Source organism: Scardinius erythrophthalmus, assembly GCF_964197995.2.
Source record: "Scardinius erythrophthalmus genome assembly, chromosome: 23".
Lineage (NCBI taxonomy): Eukaryota > Metazoa > Chordata > Actinopteri > Cypriniformes > Leuciscidae > Scardinius > Scardinius erythrophthalmus.
In genome coordinates, this window is record NC_138243.1 from 8,656,092 (window position 1) to 8,668,604 (window position 12,513).

General features: G+C 40.7%; 1 protein-coding gene across 1 annotated transcript; it reads right to left on the reverse strand.

Annotated features, from left to right (window-relative positions):
- Positions 1 to 242: 242 nt before the first annotated feature.
- Positions 243 to 10,420, reverse strand: swi5 (SWI5 homologous recombination repair protein). The gene is made up of 5 exons (XM_081353745.1): positions 10,140 to 10,420; positions 9,990 to 10,044; positions 9,688 to 9,797; positions 1,754 to 1,848; positions 243 to 1,361 (listed from the first exon to the last, which is right to left on the reverse strand). The coding sequence occupies exons 1-5, from the start codon at positions 10,238 to 10,240 to the stop codon at positions 1,297 to 1,299; spliced, it is 426 nt and encodes a 141-aa protein (XP_081209871.1). The 5' UTR covers positions 10,241 to 10,420; the 3' UTR covers positions 243 to 1,296.
- Between the last annotated feature and the right edge of the window lie 2,093 nt (positions 10,421 to 12,513).

Here is a 12,513-nt window from a genome sequence, read left to right on the forward strand (position 1 = left end):
GAGGATGTTTTTTTATTAATCAAAATGCATGAAACTGCTAATTTAGTACTGTTTCTTTGGAAACAGTCTATATACTTTCTTAATGTGTTTTTCTGGTTTTATTGTGCACAACTAGTGCATATTACATTACAGAAAAACTCTGCCCTCATACTCTTTAAAATACATTTAAATACCTTTTTGGCTGCCGTCACACATCCCTCTTATTTTTCAATTCTCCTAAAATGGTTGTGGATACCATTTTATGTTGACATGCTTTGCCAAACAAATACATTTTCAACTAAACAATTCATGCTTTATTTAAACTGATCACACTATTTGCCATTTTATACATTATGTTCCATCATGTCCAAGACTGGTCAGTGGAAATCACAAGTGGTAATAGAAGCAAACAGACATTTCTTGATTCAATTTTATTCGGTATATCCAATTCACCGTGGATATCATGTTAGATAGCAAAAAGCATTTTACAACTGTCAGCAAAGTGAGGCAATCTGCTATCAGTGTAGCAGATGGCTTTATCTATTGTTATCCAAAATATTGACAGTGCATAAACCTCTATCATAACTTCCATAAAGTGTATTTAGTTCAACTTTCACACAGTTGGATTAGTTCTTGTAAGATAAAACCTTTGAGCAACCACACAAATGTGGCATATACACTTTGAAATACACACATTTGCTTGTTTTATAGTTAAACAATGAATAATAAAGCAAAATTGAACCCAACAGCAATACATAGGTCAATCAGTTTGCCATAGCACTTGTTTAAAGGAATCGTTATTAACCCATAAACGAACATTTACATTTGCAAAAGTGCAAATATGAGTTGTGTGAACACTGAACATTCATAAAGTTTCATCTCGTCTCATTTTTGGTTGCACTGAGAAAGAAAGTCATACAGGTTTGAAACTGTGTAAATGATGACAAATGTATATTTTGGGTGAACTAGTCCTTTAATTCACCAGAATTAGATGACAATCTCTCTCATGCACAATAACACCTCCCATTTGGTGCAAACACAATGTGAGGAAAACCGTGTGCAGAGATAAACATTGAGGGAATTCTTCTCACAATATTGACAGAAACCTTTCCATTTCTTTGAAGCTTTATATGTATCATGGAATTAGTTTGCCAGAGTTAAGCATGTTCATTTCACTGAAACGTCTTAATTTTACTCATTCAGCACAAGAGCATGAAGAAAACAATACTAACGGGTGTATTTGCTATTAATAAAAAGATAAAACAAGAACAGTATTATGAAGCCGTACAGTATTCCATCTCCTCTCAAGAAGCTCAGTCAGTCTTCCAACCCAAGGCCAAAGTGACTGTATAAGTCTCGTGTGGTCACTCCACGCAGGCCAGCTGAGAGACACAGAGAGACAGTTGTCTTTGTCAGGTCACATGGGGGAGAATGATGTGGCACAGACCCCCTCTGGCCCTCAGACCATCTGAAGTCACAGAGAGGCCAGAGCAGGCAAGAAACTCATCTTGCTGGGAGTCTGAAAGGGTCCATTATATTACAGAATACAGTGGTAATACTGGAGGATGCTATTATCATAATCTTGACACTAGAGAGAAATGCCAAGCGCATGGAGGCTGTAACCTACTTATATGAGTGGGATGGGAGAAGTGTGTAGGCCACAAGTGGTTATGAACAGGAGATGAACGATTATCATGGAATGAAATGTTTTTATGTTGGTATCAGACACCGTTGCATTTACTATTTATCACACGATTGATCCATCAAGTCTTACCTAGTGTGCCCAGTAAGGTTTGTCCGATGTCTTTGATGTCATTGTATTCGTGCAGCAGGTCTATGTGCTGATCCAGCTCTTGTACAACAAATCCTCTGTAAATACAAGAACAGAGTAACACAAGCTCAATTTAATCTGAGAATAAATAACAATGAAACACTTTAAAGAAAAATGTAGTTATCAGCAAACGATCTAAATGGACCATATTATGCACTTTAGATTTAAAAATAATAATAATTTGATTTAAAAGAAATTGTTCCGCCAAAAGAAGTTGTTACACAGTTACTGTATTACTTAAGAACTATCAGAATAAAGCACACAAGTCACATTTTAAAGAGTTAGTTTACTTGTCATAATTGTGCAAACTGCTACAGCAAATGCTGAACAAGTATTTAAAGGTTGAGCAGCTCATTGGCTACCGATACAGCAGGAACCAATCAGCTGTGCCCTATAGAGAATGATGTGATTGCAAGAAGATTGAGTTAAGGACCTATCAGCCATCTAGAGTTTCATGACAGAACTTAGTGCTTACCCTAATGTCGTTCCAAACCCATAAGACTTTGTTCATCTTCAAAACACAAATGAAGATATTTTGAAAGGAATCTGAGATTTCTGTCCCTTTATTGATTGTCCACGCAACTACTACTTTGACGCTTCAAAAAGTTCATAAAGAGATCGTAAAAAATCCATAAGAATTAAATGGTTTAGTCACAATTTTTTTGAAGAGACAACCGCTTTATATGATGAACAGATTGAATTTAGGCTTTTATTAAAATATAAACATTTATCAGCCTATATAAACAGAAGCTCAAGCGTGCTGCGTAACACGAGAATGAACCTCATTGGTTCTTGCTGAAGTTCAAACGTGATGCGTAACACGAGAACGAACCTCATTGGTTCTTGCTGAAGCTCAAACGTGATGCGTAACACGAGAATGAACCTCATTGGTTCTTGCTGAAGTTCAAACGTGATGCGTAACACGAGAACGAAACTCACTGGTTCTTGCTGAAGCTCAAACGTGATGCGTAACACGAGAACGAACCTCATTGGTTCTTGCTGAAGCTCAAACGTGATGCGTAACACGAGAACGAACCTCATTGGTTCTTGCTGAAGCTCAAACGTGATGTATAACATGAGAATGAACCTCATTGGTTCTTGCTGAAGCTCAAACGTGATGCGTAACATGAGAATGAACCTCATTGGTTCTTGCTGAAGCTCAAACGTGATGCGTAACACGAGAATTAACCTCATTGGTTCTTGCTGAAGTTCAAACGTGATGCGTAACACGAGAATGAACCTCATTGGTTCTTGCTGAAGCTCAAACGTGATGCGTAACACGAGAATGAACCTCATTGGTTCTTGCTGAAGCTCAAACGTGCTGCGTAACACGAGAATGAGCCTCATTGGTTCTTGCAGAAGCTCAAACGTCCAGCGTAACACGAGAATGAACCTCACTGGTTCTTGCTGAAGCTCAAACGTCCAGCGTAACACGAGAATGAACCTCATTGGTTCTTGCTGAAGCTCAAACGTCCAGCGTAACACGAGAATGAACCTCATTGGCTCTTGCTGAAGCTCAAACGTGCTGCGTAACATGAGAATGAACCTCATTGGTTCTTGCTGAAGCTCAAACCTGCTGCGTAACACGAGAATGAACCTCATTGGTTCTTGCTGAAGCTCAAACGTGATGCATAACATGAGAATGAACCTCATTGGTTCTTGCGGAAGCTCAAACGTGATGCATAACATGAGAATGAACCTCATTGGTTCTTGCGGAAGCTCAAACGTGCTGCGTAACATGAGAATGAACCTCAATGGTTCTTGCTGAAGCTCAAACGTGATGCATAACATGAGAATGAACCTCATTGGTTCTTGCTGAAGCTCAAACCTGCTGCGTAACACGAGAATGAACCTCATTGGTTCTTGCTGAAGCTCAAACGTGATGCATAACATGAGAATGAACCTCATTGGTTCTTGCTGAAGCTCAAACCTGCTGCGTAACATGAGAATGAACCTCAATGGTTCTTGCTGAAGCTCAAACGTGATGCATAACATGAGAATGAACCTCATTGGTTCTTGCGGAAGCTCAAACGTGATGCATAACATGAGAATGAACCTCATTGGTTCTTGCGGAAGCTCAAACGTGCTGCGTAACATGAGAATGAACCTCAATGGTTCTTGCTGAAGCTCAAACGTGATGCATAACATGAGAATGAACCTCATTGGTTCTTGCTGAAGCTCAAACCTGCTGCGTAACACGAGAATGAACCTCATTGGTTCTTGCTGAAGCTCAAACGTGATGCATAACATGAGAATGAACCTCATTGGTTCTTGCGGAAGCTCAAACGTGCTGCGTAACATGAGAATGAACCTCAATGGTTCTTGCTGAAGCTCAAACGTGATGCATAACATGAGAATGAACCTCATTGGTTCTTGCGGAAGCTCAAACGTGATGCATAACATGAGAATGAACCTCATTGGTTCTTGCGGAAGCTCAAACGTGCTGCGTAACATGAGAATGAACCTCAATGGTTCTTGCTGAAGCTCAAACGTGATGCATAACATGAGAATGAACCTCATTGGTTCTTGCTGAAGCTCAAACGTGCTGCGTAACATGAGAATGAACCTCAATGGTTCTTGCTGAAGCTCAAACGTGATGCATAACACGAGAATGAACCTCATTGGCTCTTGCTGAAGCTCAAACGTGCTGCGTAACATGAGAATGAACCTCAATGGTTCTTGCTGAAGCTCAAACGTGATGCATAACATGAGAATGAACCTCATTGGTTCTTGCGGAAGCTCAAACGTGCTGCGTAACACCAGAATGAACCTCATTGGTTCTTGCTGAAGCTCAAACGTGATGCGTAACACGAGGATGAACCTCATTGGTTCTTGCTGAAGCTCAAACGTGATGCGTAACATGAGAATGAACCTCATTGGTTCTTGCTGAAGCTCAAACGTCCAGCGTAACACGAGAATGAACCTCATTGGTTCTTGCAGAAGCTCAAACGTGATGCGTAACACGAGAATGAACCTCATTGGTTCTTGCTGAAGCTCAAACGTCCAGCGTAACACGAGAATGAACCTCATTGGTTCTTGCTGAAGCTCAAACGTGATGCATAACATGAGAATGAACCTCATTGGTTCTTGCGGAAGCTCAAACGTGCTGCGTAACACGAGAATGAACCTCAATGGTTCTTGCTGAAGCTCAAACGTGCTGCGTAACACCAGAATGAACCTCATTGGTTCTTGCTGAAGCTCAAACGTGATGCGTAACACGAGGATGAACCTCATTGGTTCTTGCTGAAGCTCAAACGTGATGCGTAACATGAGAATGAACCTCATTGGTTCTTGCTGAAGCTCAAACGTCCAGCGTAACACGAGAATGAACCTCATTGGTTCTTGCAGAAGCTCAAACGTGATGCGTAACACGAGAATGAACCTCATTGGTTCTTGCTGAAGCTCAAACGTGCTGCGTAACACGAGAATGAACCTCATTGGTTCTTGCAGAAGCTCAAACGTGATGCGTAACACGAGAATGAACCTCATTGGTTCTTGCTGAAGCTCAAACGTGATGCATAACATGAGAATGAACCTCATTGGTTCTTGCGGAAGCTCAAACGTGCTGCGTAACACCAGAATGAACCTCATTGGTTCTTGCTGAAGCTCAAACGTGATGCGTAACACGAGGATGAACCTCATTGGTTCTTGCTGAAGCTCAAACGTGATGCGTAACATGAGAATGAACCTCATTGGTTCTTGCTGAAGCTCAAACGTCCAGCGTAACACGAGAATGAACTTCATTGGTTCTTGCAGAAGCTCAAACGTCCAGCGTAACACGAGAATGAACCTCATTGGTTCTTGCAGAAGCTCAAACGTCCAGCGTAACACGAGAATGAACCTCATTGGTTCTTGCAGAAGCTCAAACGTGATGCGTAACACGAGAATGAACCTCATTGGTTCTTGCTGAAGCTCAAACGTGATGCATAACATGAGAATGAACCTCATTGGTTCTTGCGGAAGCTCAAACGTGCTGCGTAACACCAGAATGAACCTCATTGGCTCTTGCTGAAGCTCAAACGTGATGCGTAACACGAGAATGAACCTCATTGGTTCTTGCAGAAGCTCAAACGTGATGCGTAACACGAGAATGAACCTCATTGGTTCTTGCTGAAGCTCAAACGTGATGCATAACATGAGAATGAACCTCATTGGTTCTTGCGGAAGCTCAAACGTGCTGCGTAACACCAGAATGAACCTCATTGGTTCTTGCTGAAGCTCAAACGTCCAGCGTAACACGAGAATGAACTTCATTGGTTCTTGCAGAAGCTCAAACGTCCAGCGTAACACGAGAATGAACCTCATTGGTTCTTGCAGAAGCTCAAACGTGATGCGTAACACGAGAATGAACCTCATTGGTTCTTGCAGAAGCTCAAACGTGATGCGTAACACGAGAATGAACCTCATTGGTTCTTGCTGAAGCTCAAACGTGATGCATAACATGAGAATGAACCTCATTGGTTCTTGCGGAAGCTCAAACGTGCTGCGTAACACCAGAATGAACCTCATTGGCTCTTGCTGAAGCTCAAACGTGCTGCGTAACACGAGAATGAACCTCATTGGTTCTTGCAGAAGCTCAAACGTGATGCGTAACACGAGAATGAACCTCATTGGTTCTTGCTGAAGCTCAAACGTGATGCATAACATGAGAATGAACCTCATTGGTTCTTGCGGAAGCTCAAACGTGCTGCGTAACACCAGAATGAACCTCATTGGTTCTTGCTGAAGCTCAAACGTGATGCGTAACACGAGGATGAACCTCATTGGTTCTTGCTGAAGCTCAAACGTGATGCGTAACACGAGGATGAACCTCATTGGTTCTTGCTGAAGCTCAAACGTGATGCGTAACATGAGAATGAACCTCATTGGTTCTTGCTGAAGCTCAAACGTCCAGCGTAACACGAGAATGAACTTCATTGGTTCTTGCAGAAGCTCAAACGTCCAGCGTAACACGAGAATGAACCTCATTGGTTCTTGCAGAAGCTCAAACGTGATGCGTAACACGAGAATGAACCTCATTGGTTCTTGCAGAAGCTCAAACGTGATGCGTAACACGAGAATGAACCTCATTGGTTCTTGCTGAAGCTCAAACGTGATGCATAACATGAGAATGAACCTCATTGGTTCTTGCGGAAGCTCAAACGTGCTGCGTAACACCAGAATGAGCCTCATTGGCTCTTGCTGAAGCTCAAACGTGATGCGTAACACGAGAATGAACCTCATTGGTTCTTGCTGAAGCTCAAACGTGATGCGTAACATGAGAATGAACCTCAATGGTTCTTGCAGAAGCTCAAACGTGATGCGTAACACGAGGATGAACCTCATTGGTTCTTGCTGAAGCTCAAACGTGATGCGTAACACGAGAATGAACCTCATTGGTTCTTGCTGAAGCTCAAACGTGATGCATAACACGAGAATGAACCTCATTGGTTCTTGCTGAAGCTCAAACGTGATGCGTAACACGAGAATGAACCTCATTGGTTCTTGCTGAAGCTCAAACGTGATGCGTAACACGAGAATGAACCTCATTGGTTCTTGCTGAAGCTCAAACGTGATGCGTAACACGAGAATGAACCTCATTGGTTCTTGCTGAAGCTCAAACGTGATGCGTAACACGAGAATGAACCTCGTTGGTTCTTGCTGAAGCTCAAACGTGATGCGTAACATGAGAATGAACCTCAATGGTTCTTGCAGAAGCTCAAACGTGATGCGTAACACGAGGATGAACCTCATTGGTTCTTGCTGAAGCTCAAACGTGATGCGTAACACGAGAATGAACCTCATTGGTTCTTGCTGAAGCTCAAACGTGATGCATAACACGAGAATGAACCTCATTGGTTCTTGCTGAAGCTCAAACGTGATGCGTAACACGAGAATGAACCTCATTGGTTCTTGCTGAAGCTCAAACGTGGTGCGTAACATGAGAATGAACCTCAATGGTTCTTGCAGAAGCTCAAACGTGATGCGTAACACGAGGATGAACCTCAATGGTTCTTGCTGAAGCTCAAACGTGATGCGTAACACGAGAATGAACCTCATTGGTTCTTGCTGAAGCTCAAACGTGATGCGTAACATGAGAATGAACCTCAATGGTTCTTGCAGAAGCTCAAACGTGATGCGTAACACGAGGATGAACCTCATTGGTTCTTGCTGAAGCTCAAACGTGGTGCGTAACATGAGAATGAACCTCAATGGTTCTTGCAGAAGCTCAAACGTGATGCGTAACACGAGAATGAACCTCATTGGTTCTTGCTGAAGCTCAAACGTGATGCGTAACATGAGAATGAACCTCAATGGTTCTTGCAGAAGCTCAAACGTGATGCGTAACACGAGGATGAACCTCATTGGTTCTTGCTGAAGCTCAAACGTGCTGCGTAACACGAGAATGAACCTCATTGGTTCTTGCTGAAGCTCAAACGTCCAGCGTAACACGAGAATGAACCTCATTGGCTCTTGCTGAAGCTCAAACGTGCTGCGTAACACGAGAATGAACCTCATTGGCTCTTGCTGAAGCTCAAACGTGATGCGTAACATGAGAATGAACCTCATTGGCTCTTGCTGAAGCTCAAACGTGATGCGTAACACGAGAATGAACCTCATTGGCTCTTGCTGAAGCTCAAACGTGATGCGTAACACGAGGATGAACCTCATTGGCTCTTGCTGAAGCTCAAACGTGATGCGTAACACGAGAATGAACCTCATTGGCTCTTGCTGAAGCTCAAACGTGCTGCGTAACACGAGAATGAACCTCATTGGCTCTTGCTGAAGCTCAAACGTGATGCGTAACACGAGAATGAACCTCATTGGTTCTTGCTGAAGCTCAAACGTGATGCGTAACACGAGAATGAACCTCATTGGTTCTTGCTGAAGCTCAAACGTGCTGCGTAACACGAGAATGAACCTCATTGGCTCTTGCTGAAGCTCAAACGTGATGCGTAACACGAGAATGAACCTCATTGGTTCTTGCAGAAGCTCAAACGTGATGCGTAACACGAGAATGAACCTCATTGGTTCTTGCAGAAGCTCAAACGTGATGCGTAACATGAGAATGAACCTCAATGGTTCTTGCTGAAGCTCAAACGTGATGCGTAACACGAGGATGAACCTCATTGGTTCTTGCTGAAGCTCAAACGTCCAGCATAACACGAGGATGAACCTCATTGGTTCTTGCTGAAGCTCAAACGTGATGCGTAACACGAGAATGAACCCCATTGGTTCTTGCTGAAGCTCAAACGTGATGCGTAACACGAGAATGAACCCCATTGGTTCTTGCTGAAGCTCAAACGTGATGCGTAACACGAGAATGAACCTCATTGGTTCTTGCTGAAGCTCAAACGTGATGCATAACACGAGGATGAACCTCATTGGAGCTCAAACGAACTTTCCTTTAAGTTATTTTAATCCTGTAAAGCCTGACCTATGAAATAAAAGTCAGAAAAATCTACATTTTTTAAATGGAACAGTTTTGATCATGTTGATAGATTAAAGGCCTTATACATTTGTGTATAAAATATAATACAGTAGGCGTTATAGTGTTAATGATGCTGCTTTCATTGTTTTATTTTGGAGCTTTTTGGAGTTCATTTTCATTATATGGAAACGAGTCCCCAGGATATTCTTCAAAACATATTTTGTGTTCAACAGAAAAAAAAGAAACATGAGGATGAATAAATAATGGCAACATTTTATGGGTGAATTATTCCTTTTTAAAAATATGCACTTTACTGGAAGCCAATTAATAGGTCTCACGTTGTGTTTCTATGACCTCCCAACCCCCTAAATTGAAAAAGAATTCTAAACCTAATATTCTAAAGTATCTTCAATATGAACAAACAACAGCATCTCTTGTATCTCTCTTTCCCACATTCACTACCTACTCTTTTTCCAACAAGGCGATCTCTGAATTCAGCCGATCAAGTGCTTTCCTGAGCTCTTTGACTTCTTCCTCAGGGCACAAGGGAGATTTCACCATACTAGGCTTCTGGACCTATGACAGAACAAACACAACTCACCACATATCCATATAAACCTTAATTCATCTGTTATTATCAGTTATCAAACTCACATGAATATTGCTTTCTACCTCTAGGTATCATATCACAGACTACTAATCTGCTAAAATCACAAAGTATACAATAGTCCTCTGAATACATTTGATTCAATAATAGACTTTACGTACAGGAGATTTAAAACCTGAATTGACGCCCCTAACGTTACATCTGGAATCTGCAGGTCTGCATGGAATAGACAAACGTTGCTAATCATGATAAAACAGACTTTCTTAAGATTTTAATTCTTAAATCTTCACAGAGTCGATATACTTGTTTACCTTCTTCTCACAGACACGCCCCCTTCTCTTGGAGTGACTGTGTCGTGCGCATCATCTACAATGGATTTGGTTTTCATTTCTAGTTCCGCGGTCGCATTCATTTCTTCAAAATCCACGTTAAGTGTTCTAACGGGTGGATTTTAATATTTTAATATGCGAACAGCTGATTTTTTGCGAGTTCTGAGCATTTAATAATGAGACGCTCTTTAGCTGTAAACAGTCGCGTGCTGTTTCTGTTGAATTCATTCGCGCCTTGTAGCGTCATCATACGCAATCGCTCTGATTGGTCCGCTCTGGTATGAGCGTTTGGATTGGTCCATTGATGCACTTCCGGTGCACAACTTTGCTGACAGATGTTGTTTCTGTAAACAGATGTCGGAAAATTTGTACAATTATTTTTTGTTGTATTTATGCTAAATCATTTTAGTCTTCACTTTTTCATTAATTGAAATTTGGTTTTCACAAAATTATTAAAATCTGATACAATGGTCTTGTTTAGGGATTGTGATAGCGGTCTATCACGATTCAAAATTCTGACTGTTTTGGCAAATCACATACATAAAATAAAATATATGTCAATTGTACTATATTGTTTTCCACTAACTTATATAAAGATATAAATGTATTTATATAAAGTTCAACAGCATCTTTGTTATTGCGATATGACTGGGGATTTTTTTGTAAGATGTAAATTAAGGCACATCTATTAGATTGTTATGTTTTGTAACTGTATATGAATTTTTAAAGTATACATTTTATATATCATTTCACTGGGAATGTTAGAAGTTTGAAAAATAACTATATGGGTTTTGTTATGTAGCAAATCAATAAACATTACAGACGGGATACACGAGTAGGATCCATAAAGCAGTTCCGTATTTTATCGGTAGATGGCGGCATTTCACAATTTATGGTTTAACGATTGACGATGGAACATTAGGTCAGGATTAGTATTTAAAATATCTAATTTGGAAAGAAATTATTAGTTTATCAACGTTTTATAAATTAAAGCACAAAACAGTGTTTAAAAAAGAACCTAGGTCTAGTAAAACACTGCTTACAAGAGACAAAAATGTGTTGTATTGTAGTCTCACTAGTGAGTAAAGTAATGGCAATTGATCGTGGGATATAAAGTGAGTGACAGTCACCTTAAATTGTTGAAAATGTTCTCATTGTGCACCAGACATTTATTTAAAAATGCTTCACTTACAGTACATTTACACTCATAACCTGAATATCATTCATCCAAAGACAATGGATAATGAAATGTGCATTAGTATCAGTAATATCAGTAATTTAAAGAATAGCTAAATCTCAATCCATGTTAAAGAATGAAAACACAAACTGAAGACTGTCTTGTAAAAAATATTTCAGTATGCAGAAGTAAAAGTGGGGTCCACTGAACAGTGTTTGGATACTGACGAGGACATGACCTCCACGGCCCTCATGAGACTGACACCAATGCCTCTTTCTGAATCACTGCACACAATTAAAGTGTCCTTTAATTTGATTAACAAACTGTATAATGTGGAAGGATAGTATCTTAGTACAGCTGCAGGGAATACAGGAGCTTTACACAAATAACTATAATGGTGTGGATAAAATCACACAGACACTATATGTAAGGTGTTGCTATGTGGTTGCTAAGGTGTTCTGAGTGTTTTTAGTGTTACCCGATGGACTGCTGCAATACACAAGTGATATGAGTTATTACACGGTTCTTCGAGAAGACTTCAGTTTCAGAGGAAGAACCAGGAGGTGGAAATTTACTTTGTGCTCCAGATTTCCCCTGACATTTAGATGTAGTTATCGGGGAAGCTGTTAAACTTTATCACCGATGCCAGTGTTTCAGAGTCTCTGCTGCACAGGGACAAACATTAGGAGAGAACTGTGTGAAAGACAGTACATCAAACACCTGATCTGTCGCTTGTGCTCGTCTGAAGCGATGCGTTGTGACGTCTGTAAGATTTACAGTTATCATTCACGACATCCTTGGAGAAGAAATGATTTAAGTCTTTGTTCAACAAGATGGTATGGAGACCCATCTGACAGTATAGATCATTTATATATAGAAACACATACAAATTGACTTATTTTTGATTCATTGAGCTGCATTAGTGAAGTGTTTTTATGAATTCATTAAACATTACTGGAAAACAACTAAACAATATGGAGTGTTTTAAAAATAAATTCCCAACTCTGCCTTGGGTTATGATGTAACGTGTATGATGTATGGTTTCTGATGTAATCATAACTAAGCAAAGAGCTTACCTTTCCTATGTGCTGCAGATTTATCTTGCTCAGGGCTGTTTGAGACCAACAGAGTCAGCGTTCACTGGACACATAATATCTGCTCAAAATCTGCCATCTGACG

What these genes read in the sequence shown, in the direction of transcription:
- swi5 (XM_081353745.1), bottom strand. Translation starts at nt 10,240, where the DNA reads ATGAATGCGACCGCGGAACTAGAAATGAAAACCAAATCCATTGTAGAT. An exon ending in GGCGTGTCTGTGAGAAGAAG is followed by an intron (nt 10,045 to 10,139) that starts GTAAACAAGTAT and finishes TATTCCATGCAG; the next exon opens with ACCTGCAGATTCCAGATGTA. An exon ending in ATTCAGGTTTTAAATCTCCT is followed by an intron (nt 9,798 to 9,989) that starts GTACGTAAAGTC and finishes GTTCTGTCATAG; the next exon opens with GTCCAGAAGCCTAGTATGGT.